General features: G+C 35.7%; 1 protein-coding gene and 2 pseudogenes across 1 annotated transcript; all 3 read right to left on the bottom strand.

Moving 5' to 3' along the window:
* Window positions 1-1,554: 1,554 nt before the first annotated feature.
* LOC132637310 (aspartyl protease family protein At5g10770-like) lies at window positions 1,555-5,880 on the bottom strand (annotated as a pseudogene).
* LOC132638296 (aspartyl protease family protein At5g10770-like) lies at window positions 5,243-8,729 on the bottom strand (annotated as a pseudogene).
* A 1,844-nt stretch (window positions 8,730-10,573) lies between these two features.
* On the bottom strand, window positions 10,574-11,200 carry LOC132637309 (uncharacterized). Its single transcript, XM_060354421.1, has one exon. It carries the CDS (start codon window positions 11,198-11,200, stop codon window positions 10,574-10,576), a length of 627 nt encoding a protein of 208 aa, XP_060210404.1.
* Between the last annotated feature and the right edge of the window lie 7,762 nt (window positions 11,201-18,962).

The raw sequence follows: 18,962 nt of genomic DNA, 5'->3' as shown, positions 1-18,962 counted from the left end.
TCCATGCAAGGGCAAATTTATCAAATATCTTAACGCGAAGGGCAAATGTGATCTCAACTTTTAACTATAAACCATACTTGAAGGGTAAATTTGACCCTTTGCCCTTTCACCAAAATTTTCATGTCATTTATTTATTTATAAAGAACGTCGCAAAATAGCGAGGCAATAGATACAAAGCCCAAAGGGTATCCTTCGTGACATTAATCATTTTTTTGCGTGGATTGTCCTTCAAATTCACTGGTTTTTTTTTTTTTTTTTGTGTTGGCGGGGGGAGGGGATTGCTCTTTAAAGTAACTGGTCTTTAATTTTTGCCCCTCAAATTGGTGGTCTTTAATGTTTGCCCTTCATTTAATATCCCGAGATTCCGGGTTCGAATCTCAGCTCAGTAAAAAAAATTCATAAGACAGAGGTTTGGATTCGCAAGGCAGAAAACTCTAGGTTTTAACTCTGACTGAGGTTTAACTTTGCTACGAAAGCCTTGCGATTTTTTCTTTTTATTGAGCCGGGGTTCGAACCCTAGACCTCATGGCATTAGCCAAAGGGTAATCGTGCAAATGACCCCTTTAATTTTTGTCTCTCAAATTGATGGTCTTTAATTTTTGTCTTTCGCTTAATACCATGAGGTTTGGGTTCGAACCCCGGCTCAGTAATTAAAAAAAAACGGAGGACAGAGTTCTGTAGCAAAGTTAGGCCTTAAGGCAGAGTTTTGCAAAATTCCAACTAAGTTAAAAAAAAAAAATTGCCTTATTGCAAACATCTACCTTAAGGTAGAGTTTTGCCTTCAGGCATAAGTCAAAAATCTGTCTTGCGATTTTTTTTAATTTTTGACTGAACGGGAGTTCGAACCCGAAACCAAGGGATTCTAGCGAAGGACAAAAATCAAAGACCACCAATTTGAAGGCCAAAAATTAAAGACCATCCCCGAATAAGGCAATCGTGCAAATTGCTCGACATTAATTGGTGAAAGTTGAGCTCTAACTTCTTATCATTAGGCCTCAACATAACAAATGGAGTTTGTTCTATTGACAGATGGCATATGCATGTTGAAGGAGATTGAATTTAATAGAATGAAAAAAGAAAAGGGAATAATATTCGCTTTAAAACAAGCCATTGCAACCAATAGATACATCTAATTTAATTATGGAAATCTACCCTCTTTCGTTTACCTTCTTTTTTGTGTCATTTCCTGTGCTTGAGCAATAGTAATTATTCTCATTGGCCTTGATTTCATTGATTCAGTCGCGATTAAAAGCCAGTGGGTAATAAATTGAGGGAAGTTGAGCATTCAATTGGTATATGTAACCTTTCCAGAGGTGCTTAAATCATATCAATATGTCGAAGAAAGAGCAGTTTACGTACAAACACATTTCATACATTTATTAATTAATTTGGTGTAAACATCCGATGAAAGTAAGTTTTGACCCTTCAAAAGAAGCGGTCAGCTACAACAAGTTGCTATTATATAAATAACAATTAAAATGATTACACAAGTACTTACGCTAAAAACATGAAAAACAAACATTTGGCTTTGGCTCTGGCTCTGGCTCTGATCAGCTAGCTAGCACAATTACTGCCAAATCCAATTCTTTTCCCTTCCAAATCATAGATCACATTCAATCCACGTTGTTGAACGTTACCAATAATGCTGACATCCGCTGCTGTAGCAAAAGCCAAGCACATTATTGCTTTTTTATTAACATGTGGAGTCCATATAATTCCCTGGGTTGACAAAGTCACATCAATAGTACTTCTTTTTCCAAAATGGAATGTTATCACTGGGAAAACAACTTGATCAACGTCTTCAATGCTGTAGCAGGTGTCCAGAAGCCCATCGACTTTTTCTGATAATAATGGGTAATCATGTGTTTTCTAAACTCAGCACGAAGTGCAGAGTATACCACTTATGGCAATTGAGTGATGACCGTTCCACTGTCTATAACTGTTCCTCGAGAAGTAAATATTGTCGATGGCACTTTGAGTTTCTTTCCAGCTACACTTATACCAACTAGGTCGAGATAGTAGTTTACTGATTCGTTAATCCCTTATACCAACGGTGTAAATTGGGTTGAAGAAGTGTTAGATTGCGTTTTCGCTTTGTCCTAAAATATAGATTTCCCTTAAGGCTACTTGTTAATGGGATATAATAGCTGAACATTTGCATTGATTTAGCACTTTGAGATAGCAAAGAGGAATCCCCTCTGCCAAGTCCAAGTATTCCAGCTGCACCACCAAAGCTTTCGCGATCCACATTTTCTTGGCCACAACCAAATCGGAAGTTCATTATTGTACCAAGATCATGATCATCTACAGTGAGAGTATCACATCCCCAACTACCATTTGTAGTGGATTTATCAACATAATCGACTCTAAATGTATCTTTGCACGAAGTTCTATTAGTTGTATATGTCGATGATTTTGAAGGATCATACAAAGGATTGTCTGACTTTGTAGAAACTATACAATCTTGACTTGTTCCATTCATTCACCAAGAGAGAATATATATAGGATACAATCTTGAACCCTAGTGAAACAAGGAAACTAAGATCCCAGTGAAACAAGGAAACTAACTAATAAATGGTAATTATTTCCCTACAAATATGCTACCAAATAATATCAAGATATTATACTGCAATACCCCCCTCAAGTTGGAGCATGGGAATAAAAAATGCCCAACTTGGAAAGCAAGAAGTCAAACTGAGTTTTGCCGAGAGCTTTGGTAAAAATATCTGCCAATTGTGAAGATGTTAAAACGTGTGACAGAGAAATAAAACCTTCATTAATTGCATCACGAACAAAGTGACAATCTACCTCAATGTGCTTTGTTCGTTCATGGAAAACCGGATTTGCGATGTGCAAAGCGGACTGACTATCACAAAACAATTTGATCGCCTTGGGATGTTGTATACCTAAAATCAACAACAGACCTCTCAGCCACTTCAACTCACAAGTGATCGCAGCCATGGACCTATATTCAGCCTCTGCAGAAGATCTAGAAACTGTGTGCTGCTTCTTTGTCTTCCAAGAGATGGGAGTTTGACCTAGAAATACTAGTCGACCTAGAAATACTAGCCGACCTAGAAACGAACGACGAGTAAGAAGACAAGCCGCCAAATCAGAATCACACCATTCCTGCAAAGTCAACTCACTGTTGGCACGTAACAAAATACTCTGTCCTAGTGTGCCTTTCAAATAACGGACCAATCGTAAGGCCGCTTCCCAATGTTCAATCGGGGGTTCTTGCATGAATTGAGACAAAATATGAACAATATATGCCAAGTCCGATCAAGTGACCCCTAAATAAATTAAACTCCCGACTAATCTACGGTAGACCTCCGGATCCGACAACAAATCTCCATTTGCAAGGCCAAATTTATGATTTTGCTCAATAGGGAACCCACTTGGCTTTGCACCTAACAATCCTGCTTCAGAGATAATATCCAGAGTATACTTGCGTTGACACAAAAACAACCCTGATGAACTACGAGCTACTTCAATACCCAAAAAATATTTGAGAGACCCAAGGTCTTTCATTTTGAAACAATCACTCAAATAGGCTTTAAAAGTTGCAAGTGCAGCGGAATCATTCCCAGAAATAATAAGATCATCAACATAAACCAAGATATTAATCTGAATATTCCCTCTAGTAAATGTAAAAAGAGAATAATCAGAATAAGATTGAAGGAAACCGTACCCTTTCAAAGCAGTCACCAATTTTGCAAACCAACATCTAGGGGTCTGCTTCAACCCATACAGCGATTTGCGCAAACGACACACCAACGTAGGATCTGGACTTTCAAACCCGGGAGGGAGCTTCATATACACCTCCTCATCAAGGTCACCGTGTAAAAAGGCATTATGAACATCCATTTGGTGAAGTTCCTAATTTTTGGATGCTGCAATGGCTAAGAAGGCTCGAACAGTAGTCATCTTGGCAACCAGAGCAAAAATTTCATTGTAGTCAATCCCCGCTTATTGATGATTTCCCAACACAACCAAGCGCGATTTGAGTCGTTCCACAACTCCATTTGACAAAAACTTGGTCTTGTACACCCATTGATTACCAAGTGCTTTCTTACCTAGAGGAAGATGTTCCAAAGTCCATGTACCATTGTCTTCCAATGCACGTATCTCTTCTTTCATTGAATGTCTCCAACCTTCGTGTTTCATGGCTTCTTTGAAGGTCTTAGGATCCTTACCCGAAATAATAACTGCAAGAAACTTACGATAATTTACAGAAAAATTATCACAATTAATATAGTGTGACAAAGGATAGGGAGTACCTGAGGATTGATTGTTAACAGGAGTTGTAGGGGACGGACTATTAGCAAAAACTAAGTGTGTCACATAATCACGAAGCACAATAGAGGGAAATTTCTCCCTAAAATCACGCCCCAAGCCACCTTCCACATTCGTGACTGGAGTATGGTATTGCTGCCCCCCCCCCCCCCCCCCCGCTGCCAGCGGGCTGTGCAGTGGCTGTTGGCAGCCACTCAGCCTTGCTGCCAGCTGGCGCTGGGTTCCCAGCGGGCTGGACAGTCGCTGGTTGGGCAGTGGTTTGCGGCTGCTGCTCGGCAGCCTCCGAACTATCAACTTCGCCCCCTAATTCATCCCCGTACACCATAAAATCACGATCAATTTCAGCACCCTCATCAAAAAAACTAGACGAAATATTAAAATCTTCCGGACAAGCAAAAGGAAACACATCCTCCACAAACTTTACATCACGAGAGACAAAAAATTCCTTCGTATCAAGATCAATCAACTGCCACCCCTTCTTACCAAATGGATATCCCACAAACAAATACTTTCTGCTCCGACTAGCAAATTTGTCACCCTGAGTTTTTTGATTATGAGCAAAGCACAAACACCCAAAAGTACGAATAGCATCAAAAGAAGGAGGTTTATTGAATAAAATTTCAAAAGGTGTTTTATTTTCCAATTTGGGTGTGGGAGTACGATTTATGAGATGAGATGCAGCAAGAACACATTCACCCTAGAAAAAAATAGGCAAATTGGCCTGAAATCTTAGAGCCCTCGCAACATTCAACACATGTTTATGCTTCCTCTCTACCCTCCCATTCTGTTGCGAAGTACCCACACAAGAGGTTTGAAACAAAATACTAGTGGCGGAAAAATAATCGATCAAACAATTAAATTCGGTACCATTATCACTTTGTACAACTTTAATTGTTTGGTTAAATTGTCGATCAACCATAGCAACAAAAGCTATAAATATCGGAAACACTTCTGTTTTATCAACCAACAAGTAAATCCAAACAGCTCGGGAAAAATCATCAACAATTGTTAAAAAATAACGAGCTCCACACGAGGAAACATGGCGATATGGGCCCCACAAATCACAATGTATTTTCTCAAATATTCTAGATGCATTATTATCACTTAAAGGAAATTTGTCTCTAGGATGCTTAGCACGTAAACACACTTCACAATCCTTTGGTAAACTACTCTTATCACTATTGACATGAGGAAGCAACTTAATTACTCTCTCGGAAGGATGCCCCAATCGTCGATGCCACAATTCCAATGCGAACGTTGCCACGACAGTAGACACATGTTGCACCACGTCCGGTTTGCTAAAATAGTATAGTCCGTCCCTCCTAACTCCCGTTCCAATCAGCTCCTTCAGTGGGTCCTGAATAGCACACATATAAGAATTAAAAGAGACAATAGTATGAAAATTATCAGTAAGTTGGGGGACGGAGAGTAAGTTGCAACGTAAATAAGGCACATAAAGGACATGATGTAAGGTGACTTGATTTCGTTTACCTGACAGTCGAACAGAACCTTCGTTTACCTTCTTTTTTGTGTCATTTCCTGTGCTTGAGCAGTAGTAATTATTCTCATTGGCCTTGATTTCATTGATTCAGTCGCGATTAAAAGCCAATGGGTAATAAATTGAGGGAAGTTAGAGCATTCAATTGGCATATGTAACCTTTCCAGAGGTGCTTAAATCATATCAATATGTCGAAGAAAGAGCAGTTTACGTACAAACACATTTCATACATTTATTAGTTAATTTGGTGTAAACATCCGATGAAAGTAAGTTTTTACCCTTCAAAAGAAGCGGTCAGCTACAACAAGTTGTTATTATATAAATAACAATTAAAATGATTACACAAGTACTTACGCTAAAAACATGAAAAACAAACATTTGGCTTTGGCTCTGGCTCTGGCTCTGATCAGCTAGCTAGCACAATTACTGCCAAATCCAATTCTTTTCCCTTCCAAATCATAGATCACATTCAATCCACGCTGTTGAACGTTACCAATAATGATGAAATCCGCTGCTGTAGCAAAAGCCAAGCACATTATTGCTGTTTTATTATCATGTGGAGTCCATATAATTCCCTAGGTTGACAAAGTCACATCAATAGTACTTCTTTTTCCAAAATGGAATGTTATCACGGGGAAAACAACTTGATCAATGTCTTCAATGCTGTAGCAGGTGTCCAGAATCCCATCGACTTTTTCTGATAATAATGGGTAATTCGACATGTGTTTTCTAAACTCAGCACGAAGTGCAGAGTATACCACTTGTGGCAATTGAGTGATGACCGTTCCACTGTCTATAACTGTTCCTCGAGAAGTAAATGTTGTCGATGGCACTTTGAGTTTCTTTCCAGCTACACTTATACCAACTAGGTCGAGATAGTAGTTTACTGATTCGTTAATCCCTTGTACCAACAGTGTAAATTGGGTTGAACAAGTGTTAGATTGCGCTTTCGCTTTGTCCCCAAAATATAGATTTCCCTTAAGGCTACTTGTTAATGGGATATAATAGCTAAACATTTGCATTGATTTAGCACTTTGAGATAGCAAAGAGGAATCCCCTCTGCCAAGTCCAAGTACTCCAGCTGCATCACCAAAGTTATCGCGACCCAACATTTCATGGCCACAACCAAATCGGAAGTTCATTACTGCACCAAGATCATGATCATCTACAGTGAGAGTATCACATCCCCAGATGCCTTTTGTAGAGGATTTATCACCATAATCGACTCCAAATGGACCTTTGCACAAAGTTCTATTAGTTGTATATGTCGATGATTTTGAAGGATCATACAAAGGATTGTCTGACTTACAACCTTTGGTGCAAGATTTGCAACGTACCCAAGTCTTTTGGCTACCAGTATCCACCATTAAGTTATAGTCTTTTCGTGGTGTGCCAAGACCTATCTTTACAATATAGTATCCATGATCATAATTGCCTTCATTAATGGGACCAAGTGGACTTTTAAGTCTTTTATTATTGATTGAACGAACTCTAACTTGATCCCAATTCAGGAGTTGATCGGATGTTGGAGTTTTAGCATTTGGAAAGCAAGGTCCATATCTGGACACGATTTCCAATTTCTGCGATCCAATTGTTGGACCTATACGAAACCATAATCACATCAACACTAATCAAAGCAAATTGATATAATTAAATGAATAAGTCAAATATATAGCTACAGTTTACGTTGTGCCAAAATTTATTCGAGCTTGATATTTGGCGCAGGATTACACTGGTTATGTTGTTGATATTTGGCGCAAGATTTTAGCTCAAACTAACTGATATCTATGTGACAATCTAAAATGGAGGGCATGACGCCATTGCCTGCCGAAAGGGGGCTCATTCAAACCCTGTGTATATAAGGTCAAATTTTTTTGTTTTTCTCTACATATACATAAATAGTAATTTTCTTGACTTCACGTGTGTTTACTTAATTTGCTTAGTGAAAATCTTGCCTTCGTCACGAACGCAGTCAGAAGCGGATCCACAATTTAAATTCTGTGGGTTCAGCCTTAAGATTTTTAGCATTGAACCCAGTATATTTTTTAAGTTATAAATTCATATTTACACATAAATTTATGCTCCGCATCAAAAGTTTGGGGTTCAATTGAACCCATCATACAAGGCTAGATACGTCTTTGCACGCAGTGACATTCGAGCTTAATCTCGCTAGCTATGCGGACCTTTAATCTAACTATATCATATACACACACATAGTACCCCCTCCGACCATTTTATATGAGGGTGTTTGACTGAGCATGAAGTTTTAAAAAGGAATGAAATCTTTTGAAATTTGTTGTTCAAAACAGGTCTTACATGTTTTTATGGCGGTAAATCATCTCCTAACGTTAAATTTTTCCAAATTTATAAAAATGTCATTCTTTTTTTATTGACTAAAAAGGAAAGATGGTCATATATGGTTTTATATGAAGATGTTTGACTGAGTACGGAATTTAAAAAGAGAAGGAAAACTTGTGAAATTTTTTGTCCAAAATAAGTCTTACATATTTTTGTGACGGTAAATCATCTCCTAACATTAAATTTTTCTAAATATAGAAAAGTGTTATGTTTTTTTTTTAACTGACTTAAAAAAAAAAAGTGTCATATATAGTACAGAGGGAGTATGATGTTCCAGGGACTCCAAATCATTAGACACGTGCAAATGGGACATGTGTCCCAATTAAGAATAATTTACTGTATATAAAAATTGATTTTTACCTGAGCTAGACCTCTGGCAGTAAGGTTTGGCTTCAACGAGCTGACATTAACCACCTGAAAATGGGGTGATGCTGAGAGTTTTTCTCCAAGAATAGGCACTACTATTAAGTAGTAATAGCCAAAATACACCAAAAATAAACATGGAGGAATATGTTTATTTATCCAAGCCATAGAATAAATCTCAAAGTAGAATTTTGTAGGTTTTTGTTATGTGTTCTCCTTCTTGACACTTTTTAATTTATTATAGGATCAACCCACATTTTTATACTTAAAAAAGAAGAACAAGTCAATGCTGCGGGTAGACGACTTCAAGTCTTCACAATTCTATTTTTCTTTTTCTTTTTAGTATTTTCACTTTTAGTTAGCTTTAGCGTCACCCGTTATTGACCAATCTTCAATCGTTTTCAAGGCGGAGAGAGGTGAGGGATTTCTTTGGAAGATTACCTTGAACGCTATATCATTTAATTTGAAATAATTCGGCATAATACATCTGCAACCCCCTTAAATTTCTCAGTAATTTTTTTCAGCCAAACTAATCCTACATTTAATTACTTTTTGGGTTTAATTTCACTAGGTGTCTGGTCGGCCCAAATTAATGCCAAAAAATAGTCGGACGGTCCAAAATAATGTCAAGGTTAGCCGGCCCAACAGCCCAGGCACTTTAAAAAAAAAGACTTTTTGTGGCGACTAAGTCGCGACTAAAGGGATGCTACAACATATGTACATATGTTTGCATTATATATACACTTTATATACAAGAATTATACAGTTTATATACATATGCCGGAATTAATCATACATTTATTATACATAAATTATACGTTAATTATACATTTATTATACACATATTATGCAATAATTATATGATTTTTTTTACATATACGATAGTGATACATATTATATACCACAATGATACGGTTTCTATAATACAATTTTTGTACGTATGGTATACTTTCTATACAAGACTGATACAATTTATATACACATGCTAGAATTATATATACACTTTCTATACAAAAATGATACATATTATATACAAAAATGATACAATGTTCTATTCTATACAGGGCAGTTGCACTGTGCTAATACACATTATATACACAAATGATACACATTATATACAAAAATGGTACATACCTTAGTGATTCATATTTTATACAGTTTATATACATTACAGATAGGTACTAATACATATTTTATACACAAATGACACATATTATATATAAAAATCGCCTCAAACATTTTTGTATTTGTATTTTTATTTGAGAATTGTCTTATTTAAGTTTTGGCTAATGGATGAAATTAGTTTAGTGGGTATAATTTGGGTTTAGAAGGACTTTGGCCACCAGGTGGAATAAGTTTCACCTGCCCGGCCATATATATCCTTTTCCCCCCCTTTTTTTTTAGACAATCGTATTACAATTTATTCAAATTGAGCACATAAATACATATTATTAGACACTTTCGATTCAAATTTTGAAAAAACTTTTGCGCGTTTTCTCAAGCGTTTATTTGGTGATTAAGTTAACTCTTTAAAATATGTCATTTCACACATCAACCTGAATTGGAAAAAATCTGAGGTTTTATGACTTATTGAAGCTAATACATATAGTAAAAAAAAAGCTACATATTTTAAGAGGTTTAACTTATCTACGTAATGGACACTTGAAAACACACATAATTTTAAAAAAATAAAAAATAAACCGAAAATGTCTGATACAAACCTTATCATGCAAAGTGATAGGCTAGAGAACCTTTAACCTAATTATAATTTACGACCAGGTCACTCCACTAGTAGTCCAAATCAATGGGGTCTCTCTTTTGTCTGACAGATGGTCACTGGAATCAGACCAGAATATACATCTAATTGTTTAAGTAGCAATTAGGCACTTATGCAGAGGCAGAGCCAGGATTTCAAGTCTAGGGGTTCGAATCATAAGACAGGACAACGACCTCAAGCTAATGTATAACAACCGTTAAACTAACGAATAAGTATCGGTATTTAATATATTCAAAAAGGCGACAAACTACTTATACACTACATAAATATAAGCATTATCATTACAATTGCACTCGACGAGTTGTCATCTTTTGAAAACGATCAATGATCGCATCATTAGGTACACTTTCAAATACTTCATCCTCTATATAATAAACTAAACAATCATTCAAAAAGCCATCACTAATTCTACTTCGCAAGCCATTTTTAATAAACTTCATTGAGGAAAAAGCTCTTTCCACTGTTGCAGTAGCCACAGGTAATATCAAGCTTAACTTCACAAGCAAATAAATAAGTCCCCATGTCTTGTGCATATTTGATTTAACCAACGCCATCGAAAGATCTCCAAGTCCTTTCAAATTTGAAAAAGCTTTGTCCACTTCTCTCACATAGTAAATATAATTGTCAAGATCAAAACTAAGATCATCAAGCTTGGAAGCACCGAACTCATTTGGATAATAAGTAGCAAGCTTCATGATCCTATTTTTATCATAATTTGCAAGAGAATTCTCGGGACTCAAACTAGCCATGCCAAGAAGTAGATCAGTATTCACTTCACTAAAACGATTGTTAAGCTCTGAAAGTTGCAAATCAATAACAGCATAAAAAACTTCCACACGCAAATGATGAGAATATATAACACTTAAGCTTTTACGCTTCGACTTTCCAAGACCATACTTCTCATTCATTTCAGGAAACATATTGCACTCTATGTTGGTACAATTTATATGCAGATAAATATCATACATGTAGATAAATATCATACTGATACATGTCAAATTCAGGAATTCGGAGCTACAACAAACAACAAGGGAACAACAATTGCTGGATAAGACAACAATTTCAAAGAGAAACAAGAGGAAATTGAAGATAACAATGGATACAGTACTGGATATTTGCACAATCTGGATGACACAAACGCAAAATGGGTTCTTCAGCTGCAACATTCGAGCTAAATGGGTACCGATCTGGAGTAGCTTGAAGAAAGAAACTCAAATAGCTGAGCTTAGATGGGAGAATTTCTATAGATTTAGATTTCATTTTTTTGTGGTTCGTTGAACTGCTCTTTCCCTTTTGTTTTTTTTGCTTTATGTTTTGTTTTTTTTGTCTTGTGGACCCTTTGTTTTAATATCAATAAAATCAACCCCTTTTGGGGCCTTATTTAAAAAAAAAAAAGGGAAAAAAGAAAGCAGTGCTTTATATCAAAGAAAACAAAAAAGAAAGCAATGGGTGCTAGCAGGATTCGAACCTGCATCACGAGTGGGATAGTACTTCGCTAGGCACTACCCAGCCACTGAACCATTTGCTTGCTTATATATGGGGGTTTGCAAGTAAATATTATCTATATTTACTAATTTTTCTAATACAAATACAGGGTCTACGAAAAACCTGGGGGGTTCGGCCGAACCCCCCTATATAACTATAGCTCCGCCCCTGCACTTATGTTATAATTAGTTAGCACTAGTTACATATTATTAAGCTGAAGCTCCACCAAAAATAGGTAGTGAGCGAGTAATTAGCCCTGAACATAACTATTAAATTAAGTTTTATTTACATTCGCATATAAGGAAATTGGAAAATAAAGAAATAAATATCAAGATAATTTATGTTATAAAATTATCCACATCAAGTAATTTGGCTAGAAAACATTTGACGACCCAATTTTAATTGAATACCAGGTCAGTCCACTAGTAGTCCAAGTCTTTCATTGAAACCAGAACATACGTTAATTTGCATGGTGGAAATTTGCCATTTACAATTCTACATATTTCTGTCCTTTTCTTTCCTTGACGTTGAGGATATTTTGTGAAGACTTTGGCATTGAGGGAAGTTTTTGAAGGGTAATTTGGTGTGGGAATGGGTTATATTGGGTTTATAATGTGAGAATTTTATGCAGGCTTAAATAATAAGGGATTATTTAGGTAATAGGTTTCTATTGATAGATGTTTGATTTATTGGATTAAAATGAAATACACGGAATATAATATAAAATATGTGTTATATTACACAGTAGATTACACTATGTGGTACCCAATAACTATCCAATTAATGAATCCATGGGTGATGTTTCAGAATTGATTGAGGAAGGTAGGTGGAAAGATGGAGTTTTACAGCAAAATTTCCAGCAGATATTGTAGAGCACATCAAGTCTAAAATTCATATAGAGCAGCTTAATGGGGTATGGGACAGACCTTGGTGGATGCCAACAAGCACAGGAAAATTTACTGGGAACAGTGCTTGGGAAATCTTAAGACAGAAGGGGCATGTTCAGGATGATTTTAAACATTTGTGGAGGAAAGGAATTCCTTTCAAGATTTCATTTTTTCTATGGAAACTATGGAAATGGATAATTCCTACAGATGATAATTTAATAAGGATGAGGATTGTTATAGTTTCTAGGTGCTATTGCTGTACAAGTCCTCATCAGGAAACCATGCAAACACCTTTTCCTAACAAGCAACTTTGCAGTGGGAGTATGGAGATTTTTCTTAGAGGCAGCAGGCTTACAGATTAAGATGGTGCAACTACAACAAACTATCAGGGCAGTGTGGGCAGTAAAATGTGATGAAAAAGTCAAACCAATAATTCAAGCTATGCCAGCAATGATTACTTGGGAACTGTGGAAAAGAAGAAATACAATAAGGCATGGGAGGATATGTGAGCTTTAGAAGGGTGGTGCATGAGGTGAACAATAATTTGTATTATTTCACTAGAATGAAATATCCTTGGCTGAATAATTTACCATTTATATGGCCTGAGTTGGTCAACCATCTGGAAAATATTCAGCCTAGGATAATCACAAAATTGTTCAATGGAAGATGCCTTTGGAAAGGTGGTACAAGTGTAATACAGATGGGCCATCAAGAGGGAACCCTGGACCTAGTTCCTATGGGTTTTGTGTGAGGGACTGGCAAGGGAATTTAATTTTTGCTCAATGTGCTGAAATAGGATCTTCTACAAATACATGTGATGGCAGAAGCAAAAGCAATATTGGAAGGGCTGAAGATTTGTGTAGAGAATGAGTATCACCCTTTGATTTTGGTAACTGATTCATTAGTGTTAAAGAAGGTGGTGGAAGGACAGTGGGAGCCACCATGGTGTATTATCACAGAAGTGGATTGAATTAAGAAGCTAACGGACAACTTCAATGTGAAAATACAACATGTATATAGAGAGGGGAACAACTTGGCTAATTTTTTAACTAACTATGTTTTTGAATTTGCATGTACATCGAAGTTTTCTACTTTTAATGAATTACCTTGTGTAGGGAGGAAAATACTTAATTTGGACCAGCAGGAAATTCCCAGTCTGAGGATTAGAAATGCTAAAGCTATCAGATCTAATGGATTATAAGTGTAATTAGCAACCTATCTATTGACAACATTTCAATGTGTGGTATTAGCTCTATGGCTCATCCTATTGAAGGGTTAGCAATAGTTGGGAAGTAACTTGCACTGTAATTTAGAGGTCTTAGTTTTAATTTCCGAATCCTATTTCTCTAGTTTCTAGCACAGTACCATCCCTGTCGAATGCAGAAAATTGTCATCTTGTTTATTTAGTTAATTTTCAGCGCCTAGAGAAAATCTCGAGGTGGTTGTTAACCATGTCTCTGGTGAGAGCTTAGAGGGACATATATATGGGGTCGACCACAGGCTACCTGATTACTACTTACTCAAGACACATGAAATCTGTTAAATTACAGGGATACTCTTGATTTGTTGAGACCCAAGATGGAAAAGCTAGAAATTCGAAACACAACAAATAACAGCACTTTATCGGAGCAGATGCAGAGATTCAAAGGAGATTTTTCAAGATTTGTAGCTAGCACAAGTATGTTTACAACACAGGAAATCAATTTCATAAGCTAGGAGAGGAATCAAAGAATCACAAGTACGTTTTGAATGAGTTTCTTGAGGTCATAAACCACTCGTCTGAGCCTTGCTGTCACACGAACTATGTTTTTCATCAGCCGGAGTTGATTCATTGAAAGATTTGTTGCTGGATTGAAGAGTTACCATCTAGATTAAGCGAATTTGAAGATGAAGAAACCCTATTTTTGTTTGAAGCTCTGTATATGTCGGGTTGGGTGTTGTGTTTGTGTAGTTGCTTATTTGAGATTCTTGGCTTTTGATGTAAGGACCGGACCCACTTTATTTATGAATAAAATAAAAGTCACTAAGTGTATGCTTAGTGGCTGGGCCAATTCGCAGAATTGTCCTTCTTTTAGGTGGTCTTTAAATTTTGTCCCTCATATTTGTGGTCTTTAAGTTTTGCCCTTAGCTTGGATACCTGAGATTCTGGATTCGAACCCCCACTCAGGCATAAAATAAAAAAATAATTTCGCAAGGCAGGGCTGAAGGGAGTGTATGCCGGATCCGGCATAAAGTTCTTAAGGAAAAAAACTAAAGTTATGCCGGAGGGGGCATAACTTTTCCTCAAGGCAATTTTAGTTATGCCTTATGGGGAAAAACTTTTCCTTAAGGAACTATGTCTTATGGGGCAGACTTTTAATTAAGGCATAACCAAAAGTATGACTCATAAGGCAAACTTTTAGTTATGCCTTGAGGAAAAGTTCCGCCTTATGGGGTATACTTTTAGTTATATTTTATGGGGCACACTTTTAGTTATGGCATAACTAAAAGTATGCCCCATAAGGCGGAACTTTTCCTTAAGGCATAATTAAAAGTTTGCCTTGAAAAGTAAAAAATAAAAAAAAAAATATATGTCTCAAGGCAAAGTCTGCCCCCTCCCGCATAACTTTAGTTTTTCCTTAAGGATTGTATGCCGGATCCGGCATAAAGTCCTTAAGGAAAAACTAAAGTTATGCCGGAGGGGGCATAACTTTTCCTCAGGGCATAGTTTAGTTATGCCTTATGGGGCAAAACTTTTCCTTAAGGAACTATACCTTATGGGACAGACTTTTAATTAAGGCATAACCAAAAGTATGCCTCATAAGGCAGAACTTTTCCTTAAGGCAAACTTTTAGTTATGCCTTAAGGAAAATTTCCGTCTTATGGGGCATACTTTTAGTTATATTTTATGGGACACACTTTTAGTTAAGGCATAAATAAAAGTATGCCCCATAAGGCGGAACTTTTCCTTAAGGCATAATTAAAAGTTTGCCTTGAAAAGTAAAAAAAAATAAAAATAAAATAAAAAAATGTCTCAAGGCAAAGTCTGCCCCCTTCGGCATAACATTAGTTTTTCCTTAAGGATTGTATGCCGGATCCGGCATACACTCCCCCCAGCCTTGCCTTGCGAAATTATTTTTTTATTTTATGTCTGAGCGGGGGTTCGAACCCAGAACCTCAGGTATCCAAGCGAAGGGCAAAACTTAAAGAACACAAATATGAGGGGCAAAACTTAAAGAACACAAATATGAGGGGCAAAATTTAAAGACCACCCCAAAAGAAGGGAAATCCGTGCAAAAAAATGTAGTGGCTGCTTTATTATAAAAAATAATAAAAAAAGATAGATTTGTATTTTCAATTTTAACTTTGACTTTGCTTTGTAGAAGAACAAATTATCATTTGTTATTTTATCCTACGATTAATAATATCTCACATTGAGTGTAGTGTAAGGTCTGACACATGGGCTGTTTGGGCTAAAGTTGGGCAGGTCAAGATGGTTGAAACAATAGATGGGCAAATGTCCAACTCTGCTCAAAGCTTCTTTGGGCTAAAATAGGCCGGATCAAGATGGGCTAAATGATGGGGCATAATCCAACCCGCCCAACTTAACCCACTTTTAAAATATTTTGAAACATTAAATATTGATATTTTTTAACTGCAAATATTCTCTCGCTCATGCTTTTCCAAATAAACGACATTTTGAAAATGATATCTAAATAAATTTTGGAAATAGAGAAATAAAATTTTTTAAAAATTAAATTAAATTTTAAAAATAAAAATTATAAGAAAATAATTCTTAAAAAAATTAAAAATGTAAAAAAAATGATTAAAAAAGATTAAATCATGTTTTGTAGGTTTTATACTTTTGAACAAATGGCAATTGATGTGTCAGTTTTGGCTCATTTAATGGGTCAGCTTGGGTTGATGATTTATAATGAGTCAAGTTGGGCTAGTCCAAATCAGCTCCTCTTCAAAATTACTCTAGTCGAAACCCATTAAAATTTGGGCGGATCAAATGGGTTTGGACTAGTTTTGCCACCCAATAATACTTCAAATATGCTATGAATAATCCTAATACTGCTTATATTGGAGATCGGAGTAAAAAATTCAACCAAACGCGATTTAAGATAATTTCACATTTTATTTTGAGGGTTCATATCCCTCATCATTATATCAAATGACTTGGAGCCCGTTTGGATTAGCTGGAAAAAAAGTAGCTTTTAAGCATAAGTGATTAAAGTACTTTTTAATTATTGAAAGTTATTTTATAAATAAGCAGTTACGTTTTGGATAAAAGTGCTTAAAGGATTTTTACAAGTAAGGGTAGTATTGGAATTAACAGAAAATATAAGGAATAAAAGGGTAAAGTTGTTGGTCAAACCAAAATGACTTTTAAGCCCAAAAAAAATAAGTTGGGGCCGAGCAACTTCTTGGTTTCGGCTTATTTTAAAGACTTTTTAACTTAATTTAAGCTGTTTTCTATTTTTGTCAAACACCCAAATAAGTTAAATTGTCTTATAAACTGGTTTGACCAACTTATAAGTCAATCCAAGCGGGCTCTTGGTAGTGGATTGAGGATAGTTGCTGTTGGGCCAATTGGCATGGTAGCAGTATCAATTTTGGCAAATTTACAGGAATGACTACCTTATTATAGGTTCTTACCATTGGTAACTACCATTTTATTTATTACATTTCGTAGCTACCTTTTTAGTTAATTACCATATGTATTGCATGTATTTACGGTATAGTAAAAAGAATCAGAAGTTGTATCTTTAAAAACAGATCCCTTAGAAATAGGCATTTAATTTGGTCTTAAATAGGAAAATATATTTCATAATAACATCTTTCATAATCTGATCCACAAATTTAGCTTCCATTTCCATATTCTTCACGATTCTCCTTCTCTCCACCATTCTTTTTCAAATGCAACGTAAAATTCAAAAATTCAAACCAATCAACTGTAGAGGAAAAACAACAACACAGCAAAATACGATCATTCTGATGGTAATTCGAAAGTACGTGGTTTTTTTTTTAATAAAAACACTGAAAATGTATTTCATATTGCCATTGATTTTTGTAGTTTTTTTTACTTCTTATTTGTCAAACCTTCCTAAGTTCCTTCGTCTTTGAATTCCTCTTCAGTGACGAGCTTCAAATAAATGTGTTATATGTTCGGAAAAAAAACTGAATGTAGTATTTTTGTGTTGTATCTTGGTTGGGTATTTGACCAGTGATCAATTGTGTGTTGAAAACATATACATTCAGTTTTCGTATTTATATAGTTTGTTTCAATTTGTGAATACACAATTCTTGGATTTTTTGCTATGTTGTTGTTTTCCCATCCTAAATACATAAATACATACGATGTCTCTGTATGTATTTTTGTATTTGAGACAGTGTATTGTATATCTCTTGTGTTTGTCACGAGTGTTAATGTATTTGGCATAATGTATAGAATGGATTGCTATATATATAATTCTATAGGTATTTATGTATTTGGTAGACTGTTTCATGTGTTCATTATCATATGTACTGGTGTATTTGAATGTATGTGCATATTTGATAAACACAGTTTCTGCTTGAAATATGTTTCAGATATGTATATATGTCTGTGTGTATTTATGTATCTGAGATAGTGTTTTACCTATCTCAGATGCATAAATGTTAATGTATTTGAAAATATGTATGTAGTTGGTTTTTGTATTAATTTTGTATATTATTTTATAATGTATTTCAGGTTGTAATCAATCTCAACTAATTCATTCATTTTGAGTAAAAGAATGTCCAATGTATCGTCGTTGCTAAGACACTCGGGTAATTGGAACAATGAAAACTGCTATGTGAATTTCAAAATCGATGCAGTGGCTTTCAGAGAATATTCGACATATATAGATTTATTACAAGCAGTTGCAACTCAGCTGAATATAGACATGCAACTGAAAAACATATACATCAAATATATCGTTGAAGGTAACGATACACCAATGAAAATACATAATGATATGAGTGTTAGGGTGTATCTGGAATTGAAGAAAGAGAACAAACAGTTAGCGATGTATCCTTTGTGCATAACTACAACTGATAAAAGCGTTGATAATTGTGTATCTGGTGAAAGTTGTATTGAAGTAGGAGTTTTGCAAATTGGTTACATAAAACAAACAAATGCTATGGAAACAGTAGTGAGTGGAGACTTAGCTTCTTCAAGTTGTGGCAATGCCGTTGTTGTATTCGAAAACGACACAAATCTGGTTATATGAGATAAGAACCAAAAAGATGTTGTTGTTGATCAAGTTTACAAGGACAAAGATACACTAAAGGC

The sequence above is a fragment of the Lycium barbarum genome, chromosome 4 (genome assembly GCF_019175385.1).
Source record: "Lycium barbarum isolate Lr01 chromosome 4, ASM1917538v2, whole genome shotgun sequence".
Lineage (NCBI taxonomy): Eukaryota > Viridiplantae > Streptophyta > Magnoliopsida > Solanales > Solanaceae > Lycium > Lycium barbarum.
The sequence above is the reverse complement of the archived record's forward strand: the minus strand, read 5'-3'. Positions and strand labels throughout refer to the sequence as shown.